Source organism: Nicotiana tomentosiformis, chromosome 8, assembly GCF_000390325.3.
Source record: "Nicotiana tomentosiformis chromosome 8, ASM39032v3, whole genome shotgun sequence".
NCBI classification, from domain to species: domain Eukaryota; kingdom Viridiplantae; phylum Streptophyta; class Magnoliopsida; order Solanales; family Solanaceae; genus Nicotiana; species Nicotiana tomentosiformis.
In genome coordinates, this window is record NC_090819.1 from 114,817,364 (window position 1) to 114,839,712 (window position 22,349).

The following is a 22,349-nucleotide window of genomic DNA, read 5'->3' on the forward strand; positions in this document are numbered from 1 at the left end:
TTCAAGCCGAACTTTTAATTAGGCTCTAGATGGTCATGTGGAAAATAAGTCAAAAGGACGGGTAAATAAGCGGATTTACAAATGAATTAATTTTCTAAAAGAAGAGAAAAAGGAAAAAAAATAAAAAAGAGAGAACGGCAAAGGCAAGGCCTCATCTCAAACTGTGTTAACCTCTCCAAAATAAAAGGCAATGAAAAATTTTGAGTCCTTAATTTGCTGCAAAACCAAACTCCAAGAAAAGAAGAAAATATCGAAGTAAGAAATTATATACTTATTAAATGAAATATTATTTTTGTTGTTTACCTTTTTTAATTGTAATAACTCCTTTTAACCATTAGAACATTAATTGAAAAGGTAGTTCAGGACTTGGGCTTGGGCTGAAAATTAAGTAGGCCGGTTCTTGGGCTTCCAATTGGGCTTCTAACAAAGAAAGACCTCAACGCTTGAGCTTCTAATGGAGAAACACAACGGGCAAGCTTGAGCAACGGCATCACATTCTGTACAAACACACAAATGGCGACATGGCAATAGCACCACTGAGGCGACTCGTTTCCCACACGCTTTACAACTCGGACCTGTCGACTCAACGACTCGGTCCGGGTCAATGTACGCCGATTCAGCATCCTCCGGTTCGCCTCCGCCATTCCCGTCGTTTCTCTCGTTACACCCGCCGCCGTTCATCATTGCGTGTTGAAGCTGCGCCTGCAGCGTTGCCGCCGTCACTTCCTGTGCCCTCGCCCTTGCTTGCCACGCCTGTGCCTCCGCGCTCAATTGCGCTGCACGCGCCTCTAGCTCCGCGTTTCGCCGCGCTGCTTTCTCCATCTCCGCTTCTTTTTCTCTTAGCCTTCGCGCCATTGACTCCTCTGCTGCTCCCATCAGTGCACGGTAGTGACGTTGCCTTTTCTCTGCTAACGTACGCCTCAATTGTTCTCCCTATTGAATATCAAAAACTAAATAAATAAATACGTCCTCTGCAATTGAGAATTACGGAAAACAAATTCAAAAGGCATGGTAAATTTTGAAAAGAAAAAGAAAAAAACTCTATTGTCTATTAGCTAGCTCACATTGCTTATTTCAAACTCGCATTAAAAAGAAACGAGTTTAAGGATCAGTATAAAATTAATCAATTTCTGATGAATTTTGAAGAGAGTCTCGGCGCAACCGGTAAAAGTTGCCTCCGTATAGATGTCACGAGTTCAATGTGCAAAAACAGCCACTTGCAATTCTGCACTGGACTCCACGCATAAAAGGATCATGCACAGAACCTTAGTGTATTGGACTGCCCTTGTGATAAATTATAGAATATATTTCGGTACGGGGCGAAATGTATTGTCAGAATTCATACTGTCTAACCGATATTAGGATTGAGCGGTAATTGTTGCTATTCTTTGTAAGGTAAAATTTTGAAGAAAAACAAATAGTACCTGAATTTGGAGGAAATGATCAATCTCATCGCGTTGCTGTTTGATATGAGTAGCTAAATCTTCTGTTAATATTGAATAGAAAGCTGATGATTGAGAGGATTGAGGAGAAAGAGAGTGATGGTGATGATGTTGGTGCTGTAATTGATGTTGTTGTTGCTGCTGCTGCTGTTGGTCTCCGAAAGCTAAACGGAGTCCGGTGGAGACAACATTTGGTGTCTGCTGCGAAGGGGGCGATGTATGAAGCTGAGTGAGGTCAATCAGTTGAGGTTGAGGCTGAGATTGCATTGACATCAATGGATTCATTGCTGCCGTTGTACTTGTAAGTTCTCTTCCTCTCTTTCTTGTATTTCCACCAACTATCATCGCAAAAATCACAACATATCTAGATATTTAGATTGAAATTTGTATGCTCAATTCAGGATTGAAGATAAAGAAGAAAACAAAGTAAAGTATCGAGCTTTTGACTGGTTTGGGATTGAAACACAGTGGTTGTTGTTATGTAAGTATGAAGTCTTTCCTACCTCCTGGATTGAATAGCATTTGTGTTTGATCAAGAAAAGATCCTCCTCCACTACCACCAGGTTGATGTTGCAATGAATAATCATTACCTAGTTGGCCTTTTCCTTCTTGCACATTTCTGCAAACAAGATTCAAAGAAAATTCCATTAGACTTCTTAGATAAGAAAAAGGGATACGATTTAGGGAGAAAGAGGAAGGGTGTTGAGTGCAGACCTGTTTAGAAAGAGAACATTTGATGGGTATTGAGCTTGAACAGCCATTTCTAGAAATGGGATATGATCAGAATTCAGAACAGAGAGTTAGATAGATTATATAGAGAGAAATGGGATTCTAAGTTGCAAGATGGTTATGAAGAAATAGTTGTGTGATTGGTGAGGGTTGTGTGATTATAAGGCTAACACATAAACAGCATGAATAGAAAAGAAGATGCCCTAAACAAAGGCGGATTCTTCAGTGACACCCTTCAACAAAATACCAAAGAAATGTAAAGAATGAGGACAAGTAAATGAAGGGGGAAAAGAAAGAAGCTTTTTGATTCCCTAGAGAGAGAGAGAGAGAGAGTGAGGTTAAAAGAGTGAATGAATCTTTTTACGTCTGAGAAGCCATTTCCAAGGACACCAACATGACCATTTCTGCCTGCTTCCTCACCTTTTTCCAACCTAAAAACTTTTTATCTTTATTTCCTTTCTTCTGTTTTTTTCCTCCTCAAAACTTGCCTTCTTTTGCTTGCTCCCTTAGCTTTGCTTCGTTGCTATGCTAAAATGCTTTTGAAAGCATATGAAAGAAAGAGAGAGAGAGAATAGAGAATCAGTCCAAGAAAGAGAGGGAGAGAGAATGAGGTAGCCCGTCTTATTCTGGTTCTTGGTTTCCTTTTGCTTTGTTCTTCTTTCCCTTGTTTCTCTTCCTCTTTTGCGTGGCTTTAGCTTTGGTTTGGCTCTTTCTTTGGAGAACTCTCGTGTTTCTTATCAACTCTTCCTCCCCTCTATTATTTATTATTCATTGAATTTTTCGCTTGTATATTGGTATTATCCACACACCCCACATACGTAAAGTTTGTGTGTGTATATATATATTAAGTAAAGAGAAAGAGAAGGAGAATCAATAAGGGAGATGTGGGGATAGTCTTGGAGTTGGGGTTGATATTGTTGTTGGGCGTGCAGAAGGTCTCTGCCGTTACCGCTGCCGCTGGAATTGTTTGTATATGGCCCATGCTGCCCACCTATCCCTCATATGACTCCCTCTTCTTTTTTTCTTTTCTTTTTTTCTAAGACAATTTACTATTAATGTGAATAATTTGTGAAAGAAAATCGGGTCTAATTTTTTAATGTTTCTCTTTCTTTAAGTAAATGGGGGATTTGCAATTAACTAATTGTATTATATAGTCTATAATCTTGGTAAATGGAGCACTATTTAAAGCGAGAGACAAACCTGTCCCTGTATGCATAGAGAAAGGGATTGGTTTCTTGTTCTAATAATTAATTTCTGAGGTGGTCACAGAGGATCCATTGCCTAATGCAAGATGCCTATCTAGTTGTTAAGCCTAGGTCATTCTCATTGTGCAATAGTTTTCTTCCTTTTTTTTCTTATATTTTTTTTTTATTGATTTGCCTAGTGGGTCCTTATGAAAATTATGATTCTGAAAATTAGATATTGCTCTGTTGAGGTTGTCCAAAGTTGTAAGTTTTTTTTTCTTTTTTTCTTTTGGCATCTCTGTTAAGTGGAACCGGATGGATGAGATGTACACACATCAAAATTATTTATTTTCCTTTTGAATTTCGAGTAATAAAAGAAAGAAAAAAGAAAAATGCTTTTGATAAAATATGTAGTAATATTGAATTTTACTTGGTTTTCAAGATTCAAACAGCTTAACTGCTAGTATTCATCACATTCCTTTTCTTACAAAATAAAGAAGATATCAGCATACTTCCGACCTAATTGCTATGTTTGTTGGCCGAGTTCGCTTCTTCTTCTCTCAAAGTTAATGTTATACCAAAATTTACTTCAAATGAATCTGTCAAATTCACTCACCTATCCCTTCCATTTTTCCTATTATTTAGCCTACGAGCAGGTGGAAAATAGAAACTTCAAGAACCTGAAACGCTTTTTAATGTAAAATAAAGTAGTCAATTGCAAGGAATCAGAGAAGATGGGGCTATGAATTTTACTTTTCTCCCTTTTATTTTGCATTGGAATCTTGACTGTAATTAACTAGCCAATTTTCCTCTTAATATAGTCATGTGGCAAAGCTGATTAGCTGAACACCCCATAATTACCTACGTATTGAAATGCATCATTTACGTTGATATTGAACAAACAAGTTGGTGACATTTGGAAAATCTTTTCATTTTTATGGTTGAGCAAAACGTAAGGTCTCCACCATACATCCTAATTAAATCTCTCCCATCTAGACAAATTAACATCTTTTTCTTTCAACCATAAAAGTCATATATATATTAGTCCATATAGTGCGCTTTCATTCTTGAATCATATGCCAGCCCATTCTACGATTCATATTGTCCTTTCCATCAATTAAGCCAAGCACCATTGATGAAAACAACAATTTAAAAGTATATAAATGAAAGTATTGAGTAAGGAAAAGCCCCAACTTACACGACTCTCACGAATTGTCAGACCCCATCAAACTAACATATTGAGGTGGGAGAAAAAGAAATGAGATAAACAATAATATTGACGTCCTCGTAATGCAAAACTCACTTGCATCAATCAAATTATATTTGAAGAAAAACTTGGAGGACAACACCATTTAAACATTCACATAAAACTATCACGCATTTAACCAAGAAAGCACCATAGTAATCTGAAATCAGATCAAGAGTTTACACTTCTTGATTTATTCTTTTGAATTTTTTGGCGGAATTTACTTTGTATTTATAATATGTATATATGTCATGTGTGTTAGTTGAATTGACTGGCAAATTACAATCGAAACCATATAGGACGATTGATATTGCATATGTGTTTTTATTTCCACTTTTAACTAAAGGCGAACAGCCGGCGCTACGAGCAAAGGAAAGCCCTTACTTATGAGTGGATTTATTTTAATGCTTATAGCTCTCTCAAGACACGTTTTCGACTTGTTCTACCTAAAAGAGAGACTGTAAATCTTTTTTTTTCTTGTTTGGCAAAAGAAGAAAGATGAGGAGGTTGAGTAGGTTTTGGTAATCTTTCCCAAAACCAAGAAGGATATTTTAACTTTAGTTAATGGTAATGGAGGTGTCAAAAAGAAAGAGAGAAGCCACCAGAAAATGTGAAAGAGAGCGCATATAATGGCATCACGCAAATTTGTCTTTGTTTTTGGTCCCACGAGCCTTTTTAGTACTTAGTCTTCTCCTCCCTCTGGCTAGTATTACAGCACTGCACGGCAAATTTTTAATCAGATTTATACTTATCATCTTCCCTTGTATGTGTACTATGACAACCCTCTCTACTCATTCACGCACCATTTGGTGATCATTTAGTTGATGTGCACAATTATATACCTTTCTCCCCATCCGACTCTTGTTTATTTTGTTTTTTCCTCTGTCTCTTTCTCATGACACTTTCTTATTCCAATTTTCTTCCTATTTCTTAAGTTTATTGTGTTTGTTCTTTTATCAACAAAAAAAAAAAAATATTTTTATAAGAAATGAATTTAAAATTTTAAGTTTTTGGTTGCTACATCGATCTCAAATTAATATATGTAAATAATCGGATCAACGAATTTGATATCGAGCTAAATATTTTTATAAATATAATAAATTTTTTAATAAAAATACAGATTATAGTGAAGTTTTGATGATTAACAAAGTTTACTTAGAAAAAATGCTCTAAAAATTACGTCCTCAACATAGCTGCTTAAATCCTCTAAAACCCAGGTACTCAAGATTGATGATTTCACGTTCTTACAAGGTAATAACTTTATCACAAAGTTACTCAAGTCTGAGTTCGTTGGAAGAGGACTGCTAAACATGCTAAGGGTTATTTTCCAAGAAAATATGTTTGCATAAGTGATAGACAAGAGGCCCAAGAATTGTGGAGTCCTTGGAGCTGTAGGAGTCCTATCAAACGAGAAGCTGACTATGCATAGGACTCCTAAAAGATCTCGGAGTCCAGGGAGGTTCAATACTATCTTTTTGGACTGTTGAGATCATCCTTTTGCACATCAACTAAAGAACTACATTTTCTATGTTCAAGTCGATTACTAGTGTCGGTGTTCTTCTTGAGTCAGTTTAATAAATGTATTTTAGAAATCGAGTTATAATCAAAGTGTCATATACAATGAGTGAGTTGGAGTGATTATTTGGTTTTGCAAGTTAGAGTAACTTGTAAGTCAAATAGTTGAAGTAGGAGAACTAGAGATTATTGAGTTACAGATTTGTAATCGATATATTTGGCTTATTATTTTAGTGAAGTTGAAGCTAAAATCATACGTGGTAGGTCATGATTTTTGCACATTTTGAGCCAGGTGATTTTTCACGTAAAAATAATTGTGTTTATTTTACTGTGTCTTTTTTCATACGCTTAAGGAGTAAGGTAAAGAACAAAGTTCTTTAGTAATCCATAAAGACACTCAAATTAACAATTGGTATTAGAGCAGGTTCTCTCACACACGATTAATACCTAGAGAGATTTTGAAAGTAAAATGAGTGCCCAACCTAGCATTAACAATGGACAGTCAACTAATAAACCACCCTTATTTAATAGAAAATATTATAGTTGGTGGAAAGCAAGAATTGAGGATTTCTTGACGGCTGAAGACTATGAACTATGGATCATAGTGAATCAAGGTCCACTAACTCCCACTAAGCAAAATGGGGAAAATGAAATTATTCCGAAAGACCCCTCTAAATTTGTAGCAGCATATTTCAGAATGATGGAAAAGAATGCAAAGGCCAAGAAGATCCTTATCTGAAGATTTGGTCCTGATGAGTACAACAGGATATCAGCTTGCTCTAATGCAAAGGAGATCTGTGATGCTCTTCAAACTGCTCATGAACGAACAAACCAAGTGAAGAAATCAAGGATTGAATTGCTTATAAGGAACTATGAGCACATCTCCATGAAGAAGTCTGAACCCATCCAGGTGATGATGACTAGGTTTACTATAATAACAAATAAACTGAAATCACTTGGAAAGGTATTTACTTCAGAATAATTGGTTAGCAAAGTTCTAAGGATTCTTCCAGCTTCATGGGAATCAAAAGTCACATCTATTCAGGAAGCAAAGGAGTTGGATAATAAGATCTCACTTCATGAGTTAGTTGGAAACTTAAAGACCCATGAGATGAGAAAGATATAAATGCACAAGAAAGAACCAAGGAGGGATAAGGCCTTGATTCTTAAGGCATCCGAAGAAGATGAATCTAATAGTAATGATCTTGACCTAGCAATGTTTGCTAAGTTCAAGAAGTTCATGAGAAATTCCAAAAATGCTTCTAAGAGAGACAACAGTGGCAAAAAAACTCAACCTTGATGAAGAAGGAAAAAATGTAGAATAAAAGGTGTATAAAGGAATGATTGGGTTACTATTGTATCTCACAGCAAGCAGGCCTTATATTATATTTATTGTGGGATTGTGTGCAAGAATTCAGGCAAATCCCAAAGAATCTCATCTAAAGGTTATAAAGAGGATACTCAGATATCTTAAAGGGACTCTTAATATGTGTATGTGGTATCATAGAGGATATGTGTTTGTGGTATCTTAGAGGGTACAACTTTGATCTAGTTGGTTATGTTGATGTTGACTATGCAGGGTTTCATGTTGACAGCAAAAGTACTTCAGGAACAACACACTTTCTTGGTTATTGCCTGATGTCTTGGGAAATAAAGAAGTAGAACTCAGTGGCTTTGTCTATAGCTAAAGCAGATTATATGGAAGCAACATCTTGTTGTGCTTAGTTGTAGTGGATAAGACAACAACTAAGGGACTATAGTATTTTTATTGATTGTATTCCTATTTTGTATGATAACACTAGTGCCATAAACATTGCTAAAAATTTCTGCCAATACAAGAGAACCAAGCACATTGACATTAGACATCACTTTCTCAGAGACAATGTTGAAAAGAGGAATATCTCAATTAATTTCTGTAAAACTGAAGACCAAATTGCTGATATTTTTCTAAGGCTCTAAGTAGGGATCACTTTGAAACTAAGAAACTGGAACTGAGTCTAATTTATACTTCTAATTAGGTTGAACACCAATGATTGGCTAAAAAAATTTATAATTAAATGTAGATGGTCGAATATAATGTGTTTTATTCAGTCTCATGATTGTCTTAAGCACACACACTCGCCCAGAAAAGTCTAGCTGATAACTATGTCCTATGATACTAACTTATTATACTGAAGCTTTATTGCAGAAATGGGTAAGGAGTTGGTTCTTTGGTTCAGGTACGCACTATCTTGTCTTAAATCATTGGGACTTAATAACTGAAATTACTACTATACTCAAACTGTCTAGTCATGTTAGCATCACTCATATTTGTTATCAAGTCAGGGATTAAGGGGGAATCCTAGAGCAATTAGAGTCTAATTACTTCTAAAAGTCTAATAGTTAAAAATATGCATTATTAGAGTATCGTTAGAACTCAAATTCGGTTACTTTCTTTCTTCTAGTCAAATCAAGACTATCCTCCTTAAAAGCCCTCTTATACGCTTTCTCTCACACTTTACTGTTTCTCTCAAACTCTAAGCAAGAATCAAAGAAAAACTTCTCTCGTTCTTTTATCAATTTTATTCTCTCATCACCATGTCTAAATCAAGCCAAACTTCCTCTAAGGAAAAATCCTCATCCAAGACTGAAGCAAAACCCAAGAACATGAAGCCCAAACCTAAAAAAAGTGAAAAATCAACTAGTGAACCTCCACCCACACCAGTTCCCTCTCCACATATACCCTCTACTGTACCTGCACCATCATCCTTCGCTCTTGTTGCACCCGCTATTCCCACCTCTACTGGACCTTCATCTCCAAAATCACATTCCCATACACCTGTGTCTACTTCAAAATTCAACTATAAACCCACTAAGATCAAGGCTGCATCAAGAAAACCAGCTAAGAGTGACAAGGTGGTGATTCGTGCTACTACTAAGGAAGACACAATGAATAAGGAAGTTGTGGCTAAAGGGGAATCTACGTCGACTACTGATCAGGTAAAATTACCTACATCAAAGTTAGATGATCTAGTTTCTGCTATTTAAGTTGCACCCTTAGAAATTGTCCCACCCAGAAGTGACAAACCACGAGTGGAGGAAACTACTTTAGAAAGAGAAACTGCAACTTAGGAGAAAAGTGTGAACACCACAAATATCATACATATGATTAAGGGGGAAGATGAGAAAGAACGAATAGATAAAGAGCCTTTTAATTGTCTATCTTTCAACACTGAGGATGAGGGTGATGACGAAGGTGAGGAAGAAGGGGGAGAGGTAGCTAGTCATAAAGAGCACCAGGCTCAGGATACGGCTCATAATAATGATGAAAAAAAGAGTGAGAAAGAGGAGGAATCTGGAGAAGAAAAGAAGAGTGAGAATGAAGATCAGTTTGGTGAACAAGTGAGAGATTCTGGAGAGAAAGAAAAAGATAGTGAGGAAGAAGGTGACTTTGAGAGTGAAGGTGAAGAAGAAGAAAATGGAAGTGAGAGTGAGGAAGAGAATGCAAGTGAGGAATCTGAAGGCTCTATGGCTATTGGGAACACTATCATAGAAAAATAAGTAGAGAGAAAATGACTAAAGAAACTGGGACTGTGTTAACTCCTTTTACTGGAGATGAGAAGGTTAGTAGCGGTGAGGATGATTTACCCCTGTCTGCTGCACGAAAGAAGAGCAAGAAAGCCCATGCGAAAGAAACAAAATCAGTTATCCCTGCAAGAAAATAAGTGGCCCTCCTGCTAGGACTCCTCTCACAAAGAGTAAAAGAAAGGATGTTGATGAGTAGATCATTTAGGAGTCCAGAGGTGCCAAGAAGGTAAGAAAGCAAGCTCCTATTGTTGAACCTGTAGTTGAGTTGGGTGAAGAGGATGAGTCCGACTCTCCTCTTCAAACAAAGAAACCAACAGAGAAGAGGAAGGTTGTTAAACCCACCAGGACAGCTACCACATCTAAGAAGGCTAGTAAAGGAATGAAAAATAGGGTTATATCTGTTGTGGATGACAAGCTTACTGAATTCAAGAATCGAAAAGTGTTCAATGAAAAGATTCCTGCAAACACAGATGAGAAAGGTATGGCTGAGTTAGTTGAAAAACTTGAACTACAGGGATGGAAACATATTTTTGTAAAGGTATTTTCTCCTCTGTGTGTGGATGATATGGTGGAGTTTTATGCAAACTTCCAATTTGATGGCAAGGTGGTCAAAAGTTCAGTAAGGGGGTTTGAGATGGAGTTTGATGCTGAAGAGCTTGGGCTTGTATTGAACATTCCCTCCTTAGGATTTGATAACTATCTGAAGAAAAAGTGGCCAGCTATAGACAATAATATGGACACATGCATTGTGGTCACCAGGAAAGTTTCTTAGAAGTTTGAGTTGGATGCTCCCCATAAGGTGTACAAGACTGACATGACTCATTTTCACAAGCTGTTATTTCACTTTGTGAGCTCCTACATATTACAGACATCTGAGAGGAGGCATGAAGCCACCCTGCTTAACATGGTTGTGATGGACCTATTGGATACTGGCATAGCCATAAATCTCCCTAGTCGGATTATTTAGCATATGGCAATGGCTGCAGACACTTCCAAACCCAAGCATGCTATGCTTTATGGCTTCATGCTAACTGAGCCGTTTGACAAGCTCAATATTGCCTTGCCCGAGCTTAAGTTTGGAAATCGCAATAATGTTATAGATGTTATTATACTCAAGCAGTGTGGATATGAGGAGATCAAGACTAGAGGACTAACAAGTTCTGCTATTTTACCTGGTAGCCGCAAGGCAGCTGAGCTCTCTAAAAGGTTGGAGCTGGCTCTTAAGGAGAATGCTAAGCTTAAGGAAGATAATGATGAGTTGAGAAAAGAGACGAGACAGCTTAGTGAAAATCTCAGAAGGGAGAGAGAGGCTCATGCCCAACATATTACCATCTTTGTGAAAGCCTTAAACCCTTCCTCCTCTCACCTTTGAACCTGGTCCTTCACCCCATGTCTTCAACTTGTTTTATCATCCCAGTGTCGCTTTATGTTATTTTTTTTCTAGTTTTGAGTATGTTGCAGGATGTTTCAGTTTATTTTGCTCTAATATTTTTAGTCAAGGCCTTGGGCTTAATTTTGTGAATTCTCTTATGCTATTTTAATGCTTCACACATGGTTGTCTCATCAGCTTAGTTTATTTGTCTTGATTATTCTTGAGCTTGTGTTGTAGCCTAAATGGCCATGAATCATGCATTAACTATGCTTCGTCTGTCTAACATGTTTTTTTTTCCGATGATGCCAAAAGGGAAAAGATAGAGTTATGAGTGTTTAGTATTGATGTAGCCTAGTTATGTGCTTGTTGTATACCTGTTGTACATGCTCTAGATCATCGTGTGGTTGTGATGTAAGGTAATTACCTAGTTTTATGACTACCTGATTTTATGTGCATAAAGTTTATCATCATCAAAAAGGGAGAATTTGTTGAGTATTGAGGTTTTGATGATTAACAAAGTTTGCTTAGAGGAAATAATCTAAGAACCAGGTCCTCAACGTAGCTGCTTAACTGCTCTAAGAACTAGGTCCTCAAGGTTGATGATTACAAGTTCTTACAAGGCAGCAACTTAATCACAAAGTTACGCAAGTCCGAGTTCGTTAGAAGAGGACTGCTAACATGATAAGGGTTGTTTTCTAAGAAGATATGCTTGCATAAGTGAGAAACAAGAGTCCCAAGAATTGTGGAGTCCTTGGAGCAGTAGGAATCCTATCAAACAAGAAGCTAACTACGCATAGGACTCCTAAAAGATCTCGGAGTCGAGGGAGGTTAATATCTTTTTGGAATGGTGAGATCATCCTTTTGCACATCAACTGAAGAACTACATTTTCTATGCTCAAGTCGATGAGTTGGTGTTCTTCTTGAGTCAGTTTAGTAAATGTGTTTTAGGAAATCGAGTTGTAATGAAAGTGTCATATACAATGAGTGAGTTGGAGTGACTGTTTGATTTTGCAAGTTAGAGTAACTTGTAAGTCAAATAGTTATACTAAGAGAACCGGAGAGTATTGAGTTACAGATTTGTAATTTATACATTTGGCTCATTGTTTTAGTGAAGTTGAAGCTAGCATCTTATGTGGTAGGTCGTGATTTTTGCACCTTTTGAGCCGGGTGATTTTCCACGTAAAAATTATTGTGTTTACTTTACTGTGTCTTTTTTCTTACGCTTAAGGAGTAAGGTAACGAACCAAGTTCTTTAGTAATCCATAAAGGTACTTAAATTAACATAGCTATTTATGTTTTGATGAACAAAATTATTCGATACATATCTATACTGGTAAAAGCTTGTAGGTACTCAGTATAATAGTTATACGTGTTAGCAGATTTATGTTGTTTATTTTCATACATATTTCGAGCTTTAAGTCGATGGATGTGTAGTATTACTATACACTAATACTTCTATGTAGCCATGAATGCAAATTTAGCATAATTATGTATTTTAAAAATTATTGGGTAAATTATTTAGTATATATAGAAGACAAATATCGATACCTGATTATTTTGTAGGACAAAAAGCCTAACATCTATCGAGGGGAATAATTAATGAAAAGAAAGCTTTAGTTGATTAATTGACTATTAAATTGGATGGCATAGCGTAATAATCCGAGTCTAAGTCAGAAATGCATGCAGGCCGAATTGATTGACTTTAGAGATAATTACTGAAATTATTGGCATAATAATAATACTTGTTAGTGGTAAACAATTGTTCACGCAATAGAGGTGGCCAAACCAACCTATACCATTCTTTATTTGCTCATTCCTTCATAAAACTTTTCTCTAGCCTCGTTTTCTTTGTGAGTGGATATGTCCATTATCTTCCCCTTTTATATTTATTTTTTAGAGACGGAGCTAGAATAACATAAAATATTATATATTTTTTGAATATTAACTTGAGATTGCTGTATAAATTCATAAATTTCAAATCTTAAATCTGGTATATTGTGTATATGTTTTCAAACATAAATTGCATGTAAGCAACGTTTTTGATGAATTTTAAGCATTTATATATAGGTCAATTTCATGCTTTATGTGTCACTTCAAATCAATTTGTTCAAAAAAATATGTCGCGTATTAGCCACTTACAGCTCTTCAAATAATGGTCCTAAATCCTAATGCTGTAACACTGACTCTCCATCTCACAAAATGAAATAAATAAAGTAAAATAAACGATTCCAACCACCTTATCAGAGACTAAATCCACAAAGATAAATTGGAGAAAGATGTTTCTGCATTTTGGAAAGGGGGACCATATAATTTCTTTTTTTAACTTACGAAAATATATATCTGAATAAGTTATATATGTAACTAATCAGGATTAATCCGTTCATTCTCAACTTCTCTTATTGAATTCTTTCGTATTTTTTCTCATTAGAGACTTATTTAACCCTTTATATACAAAAATATAGTTGCTCCAAAAAAAGTTAGTAGGAAAATGTGAAAGAAGATGTAAATGGGATATCGAGGTTGCAGCTTAGGGTTTTAGCTGTATACTATAGTACAATAATGCATGATTTAAAACCCAGCTTTTTGCTTTTTCTTCTTCCTAACAATTCATGGGTCTATACCACCCAAAAATATCTTTAAAAATTAAAGAAAAAAGATTTAAACTTCTAACATTTTTTGCCATATTGTAGAATTATGTCCTTCCACCTTAATTACGTACCCTTGTATTCTTGAAAATGCCAGTAAATATGTGATGGTAATAATGGTTCTTACACAGGCACTGACGAACAAGATAACTACTAAAAATAATATATGTTAGAACCCATTAAGTTTAAATATACTCGCGTGTGATCTTACATGTAAATGAGTTATATATATTTTTAAGACAAGTCGGCCATGTTCTTCTATTACATTAAAAAGTACATTCGGGAATGTACATGTAAGAATCTGATAAATTAAAAATCATATAAGAGCTAAATGAGAAAATTTACTTATAAATCTGGTGATGAATTACACACAAATTCCAACCCACAAGAGCTGCTCTTTAATTACTTATAGACAACCTTAGAATCCTCTGATGTTGTTTGTGTAGCTGGAAGCTACTAATTAAAATAGTGTTGGCTTACAATTTTGGACTTAATAAAGCAATTAAACCTTGTGATCATGAATCTTGACTGTGAAGATGTGAAAGCAATTAAAAAGCTAAGTATCACTATTTTAACTGTTTTTCTCTTATTAATGTGTAATCTTTCTCCATTTAATATTTAATCATAATTGAACTATTTGTGGTTTTCAAGAACAATTAATATTAAGGGTAGAATAGGAAAAAAAAATAATTAATTTAGTCTTGAACTTCAAAAATGACAAATAATTGAGACAATTATTTTTATAAATCACAACAAAAAATTTGAGACGGAGGGGGTATTTCTTAATATCAATTATCATGTATATATACACCACAAAAACACAAAATAAACATATGTACACGCGTAATGACTAAATTCCTATTTAGCAGTATTATTTTGCAAGAACATAACCTTTGTAGCAATGGATATTTTTCTGCGTTAATTAAGTAGATCTGAGATGACATAAAATGTCTTTTATTGAAATTGTTTCTATTAGACAACAAGTTTGTAACACGAGTGATGATTAATGAAAACTAAATATAATGATTATTTATACGTTAGTGTAAGCAAGTTAAACGTAGTAGAAGAATTAGAAATCGAATATGAAAATAAAGAATAAAAAGTATATCCAAGATTTTGTCACTGTCTATAGACAGGTTGATTATTTAGCATCTTTGACAAGTAAATAGCATTGTGGATATGCCATCTTCCTCGTAAATTAGTAATTATTTTAGAGGTTTTAGACTAATTCCCTCCGCCTTTAATTTTCCTGTCGTTTTTTGATAAAAGACTTTCACATCTTGATGGTTTAATTAAAAAATGCGTATAATTATTTGGAATTTGGAAGCCAAGTATAAAACAAAAAAAGTAGAAGCATTAGAGATTTATTAATTAAAATCAAATTCATGAATTATTCATCTAAAAGTAAATTTGTTAATTTTTAATGAATAACTTTTAGAATCTAATGTTCGAAGTGCCATATAGTCTAAGAGTATGATACTTATTTCACCTAAATGTTGTTAGTTGGAGTCTTTAATTTCTTTTGACTATTAATAAATAAAGTATTCTAGACTTCTTCAATGGTCTAAAAGAATGTCATCGGGTACTAAAAAAAATTTAAAATCAAAAGAGAACATATTGAATTTTTCCAGTATATTTTCTTTGTTTTTAACTTGTTACTTGGGAAACAACTACAGACCATAACTATTTTACTGTGGTAGCTGATTTTTTTTTTTTTTTTTAAAAACAATTACGGAAAAGGATCAATCCTTTTCAAAGTGTACATGTATCAAAAGTAGAATTGATTGATTCTCTTATCATTTTCCAAACAATATTTTCTTTTCTCCATATATTTGAAAATTGAAAAATCATCATCCCCAAGAGTGACATGAAACCAGGCGCTTTCATTAGTTGGAGGCACAAGAAGTTTTATTACTTAATACATTTCTTTAATCCTAATCCAACCATTCCCCATCCATTATTTTCTTTGACCTAAACACTGTTATCCCAACTCCTCTCATAAGGGATCGATACAATTATTAGGTATTAGTTTTGAGAAATTCAACAAATACTAAATCAGAAGCCATAATTTTAAATATATAATGAGTTCAGTACTAAAAACTTAAAGAGTTAAATGCATTAATTTCAAATTCAAGGTCCTGCTTTTCATATCCTAGTTCTTTCTCTTTTCCCTAATTTTTATTTGATTTATTTTCTTGACATTGCACCCTCTTTTCCTATTCCATCATTCCCCACAATCTACCCACTACCTGTGCTTTTCCTCAAAACCAAAAGCACATCTCATGTCAATATTCCTCCACCTTAATTTACAAATTGGGTCAACTTATAACCTTTTAGGACATATGAATTTTTTTAATTTTTTCCGAAATCAGTGTTTGATCATAAATTTTTTAATTTTTACTTGAATATGAATTTTTGGAATTTTTTGAAAATTTAAAAAACTCCAAAAAATTATTTTTCAAAATTTTACTCAGATCACTCACAAAATTATATTCTATGTTCAAACACAATTCTAATTTTCAAATACCATTTTCACTTGAAAAAAAAAATTCACCTTTTTTTTTTTTGGAATTCTACAATTCTTATTTCCAAACGCTCACTTAATCTTGCTATTTTTTCATAATTTTATCTTCAATGTCTGCTCCGTTTCTTTTTTCTTTTTGTGTTACAACTTAATTTGACATAGATGAGAGACCTATTAAAATTTTTTTGGTACAAATCCATAAAATAAGAAATAATTAATCAAAGAAGATTATACTGTTTTTGAATTGTTATCGAAATAGATAGAAGTGGTGAAACTATATATACCATAAAACAAAATAATTAAGGTAATACAACTAATTGATCTTATCCCATCTTTCGTGGATTTAAATTAAGGAAGGTATTCTCAAGTATAATATAATTAATTATTTGGTATTGACGAAAGCTCCATGGGTTAATGGTGAGCTTAAATGAGCCATTACCTAAATATATGATAGTAAGCATGACTTTGCTTTAGCTTTAATTTACTTGTAGATGTGCTATATGTTGTAGCAGGTGATGAAATCAGATATGTTTATTTTCTCTTTTCATCTTTTCTCCTTGCTTTACAACAACAAGAATAAGATCAGTGTATTCCCACAAGTGGGGTCAAGGAAGGGTAGGATATATGCAGTCTTACCCCTACTTAGAAGGGCAGATAGACTATTTCCCGATAGACCATCAACTAAAGAAAAAATGAAAGAAGCAATGATATCAAATAATAACCATACAAGATATTTAAAAAACTAAATCCAAGATAACAAAAGAGAAAATGAAAGAAATACCGATAACAAGTAATAACAGTACAAGATATGTAGTGATAACAACTAAAGAAGTACTAAAGGCAAGTAATAACAGTACAAGATATGTGATAATCACGACTAAGGCTAAAAGGGATACCATACTAACACTAATACTATTGAGCTGAGGAAGATAAATGAAAACGCTCGACTACATACTAACCTTCTACTCTAATTCTCAACCTCCACATCCTCCTATCAAGGGTCATGTCCTCGGTTAGCTCAAGTTGCGCCATGTCCCCTTGATCACCTCTCCCCAAGATTTCTTTGGCCATCCTCTACCCTTCCTTATATCCCCCAAGACCAACCTCTCACACCTCCTAACTCGGGCATCTTTCGTTTCTCCTTTTAACATGCTCGACCCATCTTAGTCTCGCCTCTCGCATCTTTTCCTCCACATGGGCCACTTCCGTCTTATCCGAGATAACTTTATTCCTAATTCTATCTAACCTGGTATGCCCACACATCCATCTCAACATCCTCATTTCAGCTACTTTCATCTGTTGGACATTGGAATTCTTGTCTGGCCAGCACTTTGCCCTATACAACATAGTCGGTCCAACAACTACCTTGTAGAACTTACCTTTAAGTATCAACTACACATTCTTATCAAACAAGACATCAGAAGTGAGCCTCCACTTCATCCATGCTGCTTCGATACAATGCGCGACATCCTCATCAATCTCCCCATCATTCTGAATAAGAAATCCAAGATACTTGAAACTCTCTCTACTGGGAATGACTTGCGTATCAAGCCTCACATCCTCGTCCGCTTCCTGGGTAATACCGTTGAACTTACATTCTAAGTATTATATCTTGGTCGTTCTCAACTTGAAACCTTTAGGCTTAAGGATATATATCTAGACCTCCAACCTCTCGTTAACACCACATCGCGTCTTATCAATTAGAACTATGTCATCTGCAAATAACATGTACCAAGACACCTCCCCTTGAATGTGTCGCGTCAATACGTCCATAGCCACGAAAAACAAAAGTGGGCTAAGTGTTGATCCGTGATACAACCCTATCTCAACCGAAAAGTGTTCATAGTCTCTTTCTGTTATCCTTGCATGTATCTTAATTCTATCATACTTGTCCTTGATCACTCTAATATACGCTACAGGCACTCCTTTAACCTCTGGACATCTCTATAGAACCTCTCTCGAAACTTTGTCATAAACTTTCTCTAGATCAATAAACACAATGTGCAAGTCCTTCTTCATCGCCTTATAGTGCTCCACCAATCTGCTCACAAGGTGAATGACTTCAATAGTCGAACGTCCCGACATGAAACCAAACTGGTTCTCGAAAATGGACACACTCATCCTCATCCTCATCCTCCTTTCTATCACCTCTCACAAACTTTCATCGCATAGCTTAACAACTTGATACCTCTATAGTTGTTACAGTTTTAGAGATCTCCTTACTTTCCCTAGTGAAATTGGCTAAGATTGACTATTATAAAATGAAGAATAATTAATGCAAATAGCCATTCATTCAATCTCTAAGCAAAAAACAATAGGTAAATGTCGGTATAAAGAAGTACCACTTGTCTCGAAAGTAATTATTTTCTCGTCTTTTTATTTTTACATAAATAGCTAGTGATCGGCTTTATTATTTATTTTTCGATAAGTATACACAAATTATACGTATAATGTTGGTATAATTTATGTATATTGATCGAAAAATAAACAGTAAATACTATCACTGCCTATTTATGTAAAAATAAAAAGACGAGAAAATAATTACTTTCGAGACAGGTGGTATTTCTTTTTTCTTTTCCGCAAGATCTTTTTTCTGATTTGCATAAAAAGTAGTAACAATTACAGAAACAAATTATAATTAGAAGTGGAGAAAATTATTGGGTTTGACAATGTGTGTACTCATGCATCGTGTTAAATGAACTTGTCAGGCTTTGTTGTATATATATAAGGATGAAAATTGAAAAGAAAAACTAGAAATACGGATCTACTATATTATGGAGTAGGAGAAAGAGGAAGGAGTGGTAGATATTAATTAAATGAAAATGTCAGGGAAAGAAGGTGGTGGTGTTTAATAATATATGAACCAAACAATACAAAGTACTTTATTATTGTCCTCCTTTGTGAGGTGATATATACATATAACAGGAATAATGGCAGTCACAAGAAAGGAGCTAGCATTGCATAAATTAGACCATATGCTTTACTCCCTTCTCCTTCAATGAAGTAAGATAGAAGCAACATCACCAGTGCGTACATGTGGGGTGTACCTAACGTTTACTACTCAGATCAATTCGATTGTCATCGTATAAATTCACTAATGGGTAAAGCGCTCCCTGTTGAAAGATTTTCTATTTTGAGGACTCAAACTTAAATTTTCAAGATCTCAGTCATTATGTCGAGCCTTAAAGTAACAGTAAAATTATTTACGTGTTTTCTATAGGTCACATGTTCGAACCGTAGAATCAGCCATTAGTACTTGTCTTAGGGTATGAGCAGGCCTAATAGAGTCTTGCGGATCAGTACGGAGACGTTTGTACTTATCTTCGAGAGGCTATAGGGTGTTAGGAAACTACATTTCTTCATATTCCATCGTGCAATTGATGTAGTACTAAATATCTTTCTCTTATTCTCTCACAGATGGTGAGAACGCGCTCTAACGAGGCTCCAGACCAGGGAAGAGCTACTCTCCCAATTGTTAGAGGCCCAGGGAGGGCTCCAGTCCGTGATAGGGGATGAGGACATCCCAGGACTATTCCAGTTATGCCGACAGTGGGTTCAGTAGAGAATCTCATTGTTGAGGAACAGGGTGAGGTGCCTGTGGCAGAGCCAGCTCCGGTGGATTTCACTATCTATATCACGTCCTTGGGCCGCAACCCACAGATGGTGAGAACGCGCTCTAACGAGGTTCCAGACCAGGGAAGAGCTACTCCCCCAATTGTTAGAGGCCCAGGGAGGGCTCCAGTCCGTGGATAGGGGACGAGGACATCCTAGGACTATTCCAGTTATGCCGACAGTGGGTTCAGTAGAGAATCCCATTGTTGAGGAACAGGGTGAGATGCCTGTGGCAGAGCCAGCTCCGGTGGATTTTACTATCTATATCACGTCCTTGGACCGCAACCCTTCTCTGAACCATACGTGAATGCATAATACTTTGTACACCGGACTGAGTACTTCAGTCGTGTCATACTCCGATGGGTGGAGTGGGGTTCTCTTGTTCGTGGGTTGTTTCAAAGATTCAAACTTCAAAGCTCCTCAATATGAAATCACGAATCTCAACCAAGTCCTCTCACTCTTCACCCTCAATAACCAAAACTTTAAAAAGAAAATATCAAACACCAAAAATTTCTTAGAATCCTGTGATCATAGCTATGGATTCGGGGCAAGCGCAATCACACGCACGTATCTAGCAGATGTAACTATTAACTGCCTTTACAAAAATTTAAGTTAAAAAAAAAAGGTGGGGTGGGGGTGGCCAGGTGGGTGGGTAGGGGGACCCCATTTCAATTTAACTTTTTTGCGCAGTTAGACTTATGGTCTTAACTCTTAAGTTCCTTCTTCATTTGGTTCTTTTTATTGAGATTTGGTATTTTATACTGTTCGAATTATATATTCTTGTCCAATGTCCGCCAATGTTAAAAGAATAATCAACGGCTTCTTCGCCGGTAATCTTCTTATTATTTTTTGTCTCCATATAAGATATAGTTCACTTTATTAGTTGAGAGTAATAAATAGAACCAAATTTACCACTACCTCTTGTTTAATTTATATTCACTTCAAAACAGAGAGGAACCTTTATATAAAAGGAATTATGAAAAATCCAAAATGAAAAATCAGAGTAAGAGGACCTTTAGGAAGAGAAAATAGAATATCTGCAATAATTCTCATAATTCAAGCAAATGCAAAATCCAAGAGCCTTTTGCCTATTGAAAGACACTGATTAACATAAATTCCTATTAAACGATTTTAATTAAATAAAAAAGACCCCATAAAGTTGTCACTCGACCTTTATATTTGATTGTCGGTCCATTTGTCACTTTAGTTTCTTAATTAAGACGAACTAGTAGCTACCAAAATATTACCAACATTTTCCTATCTTCCTTTTTCTAATAATCATGGTGTCAGACAACTTAATCGGACCTGGACTAATTTCACGGAATACATATTACCCCAACAACAAAGATACAGAGTATTCTATCAATCAAAACACATGAAAAAAAATAATCTATCTAGTAATATTTTTAGCTTCGCTAAATTTTGAACATGATACATCAGAGTACAATTTCCTATCTTACTTTAATTTCTAGCAAGGAATTCAAGGAAATTAAAGAAGAAAAGATGCTCCTTGAGAGGTACGTCGAAAAGAAAGAGATTTGTAATATGACTATATATATATATGATGCTGAGCCAACAATGAGCTCATGGTTGTAACCACCCATTTTAAATTGTTCAATTCAAACTTGAAACCAATAGACAAGTTCACGAGGCACGACCCATGACTCTCTCAAGAGAGTTCTTACTTTGTCCCCAGAAAGCTCTACTTTTCATGTCCTTAGTGTTCACATATATACTTTACACACACACATATATATATATATATATATATATATATGAGTGTGTATCTATAAAATAAAAACAAAAACTTCCGTTTACTTTGCTTGATTAATTGATATTGTTACGTATCAGATCAAATGATGATCTATTAAGAATTTGATTATTTCAGTTTTACATACACATCAAAATTAAATAACATATAGTTTCTATTATGTTTACAGTTACAACAGCTCAGCTCTCTGGTGAAATGACTCTGATATTATGTGTAATAGTTCGGTCCACTAGTGATATTTTTCATTTTGTGCCTAGACTCGCACGACTGTAAAACGAGTCACCAAGATCTAAGGTTTACTTCCTTAATTATATACCTAACATTTCTTTCGCATTTTGTCGAGATGAGATTCACATGGAATGTCACAATACGTACATGTTTACATATAATCTTTTTCTTGAAATTCTTTGTTCAATCATGGGGACCATCAAGCTATGCAAAGCAAGAAGAGTGGGGAGAATCAAGTAGATAGGCTGGCCATTAATTTCTATGGAATTAATGAGTGAATATTTCTGTGTGTATTGGCACTATGTTGACTTGGATGAGAACAAAGCTTAGCCTAGGAGAGATAGAGAAGCTCTTCGTCTTTAATTTTCCAATGGTGCCAAAGAGAATAAATACTACTATATCATATTTTGAATTTGCTTTGGAAGGCTCCTCTCTTCTTTTTGACAAATGCACGATATATACTTAATGCAATGACACTATATATATATATATGGACCCTTTCGTATCTTGTCAT

The 22,349-nt window shown here is 35.2% G+C and overlaps 3 protein-coding genes across 3 annotated transcripts; 2 read left to right on the plus strand and 1 right to left on the minus strand.

Annotated features, from left to right (window-relative positions):
• Nucleotides 1–250: 250 nt before the first annotated feature.
• Nucleotides 251–3,055, minus strand: LOC104099707 (BOI-related E3 ubiquitin-protein ligase 1-like). Its single transcript, XM_009606781.4, has 4 exons — nucleotides 2,157–3,055; nucleotides 1,946–2,061; nucleotides 1,425–1,780; nucleotides 251–933 (listed from the first exon to the last, which is right to left on the minus strand). The coding sequence occupies exons 1-4, from the start codon at nucleotides 2,201–2,203 to the stop codon at nucleotides 421–423; spliced, it is 1,032 nt and encodes a 343-aa protein (XP_009605076.1). The 5' UTR covers nucleotides 2,204–3,055; the 3' UTR covers nucleotides 251–420.
• A 5,638-nt stretch (nucleotides 3,056–8,693) lies between these two features.
• On the plus strand, nucleotides 8,694–9,143 carry LOC104099709 (flocculation protein FLO11-like). The gene has a single exon (XM_009606783.1). The coding sequence runs from the start codon at nucleotides 8,694–8,696 to the stop codon at nucleotides 9,141–9,143; it is 450 nt and encodes a 149-aa protein (XP_009605078.1).
• A 117-nt stretch (nucleotides 9,144–9,260) lies between these two features.
• Nucleotides 9,261–9,656, plus strand: LOC138898021 (DNA polymerase II subunit B4-like). Its single transcript, XM_070184051.1, has one exon. The coding sequence runs from the start codon at nucleotides 9,261–9,263 to the stop codon at nucleotides 9,654–9,656; it is 396 nt and encodes a 131-aa protein (XP_070040152.1).
• The last annotated feature ends 12,693 nt before the right edge of the window (nucleotides 9,657–22,349 follow it).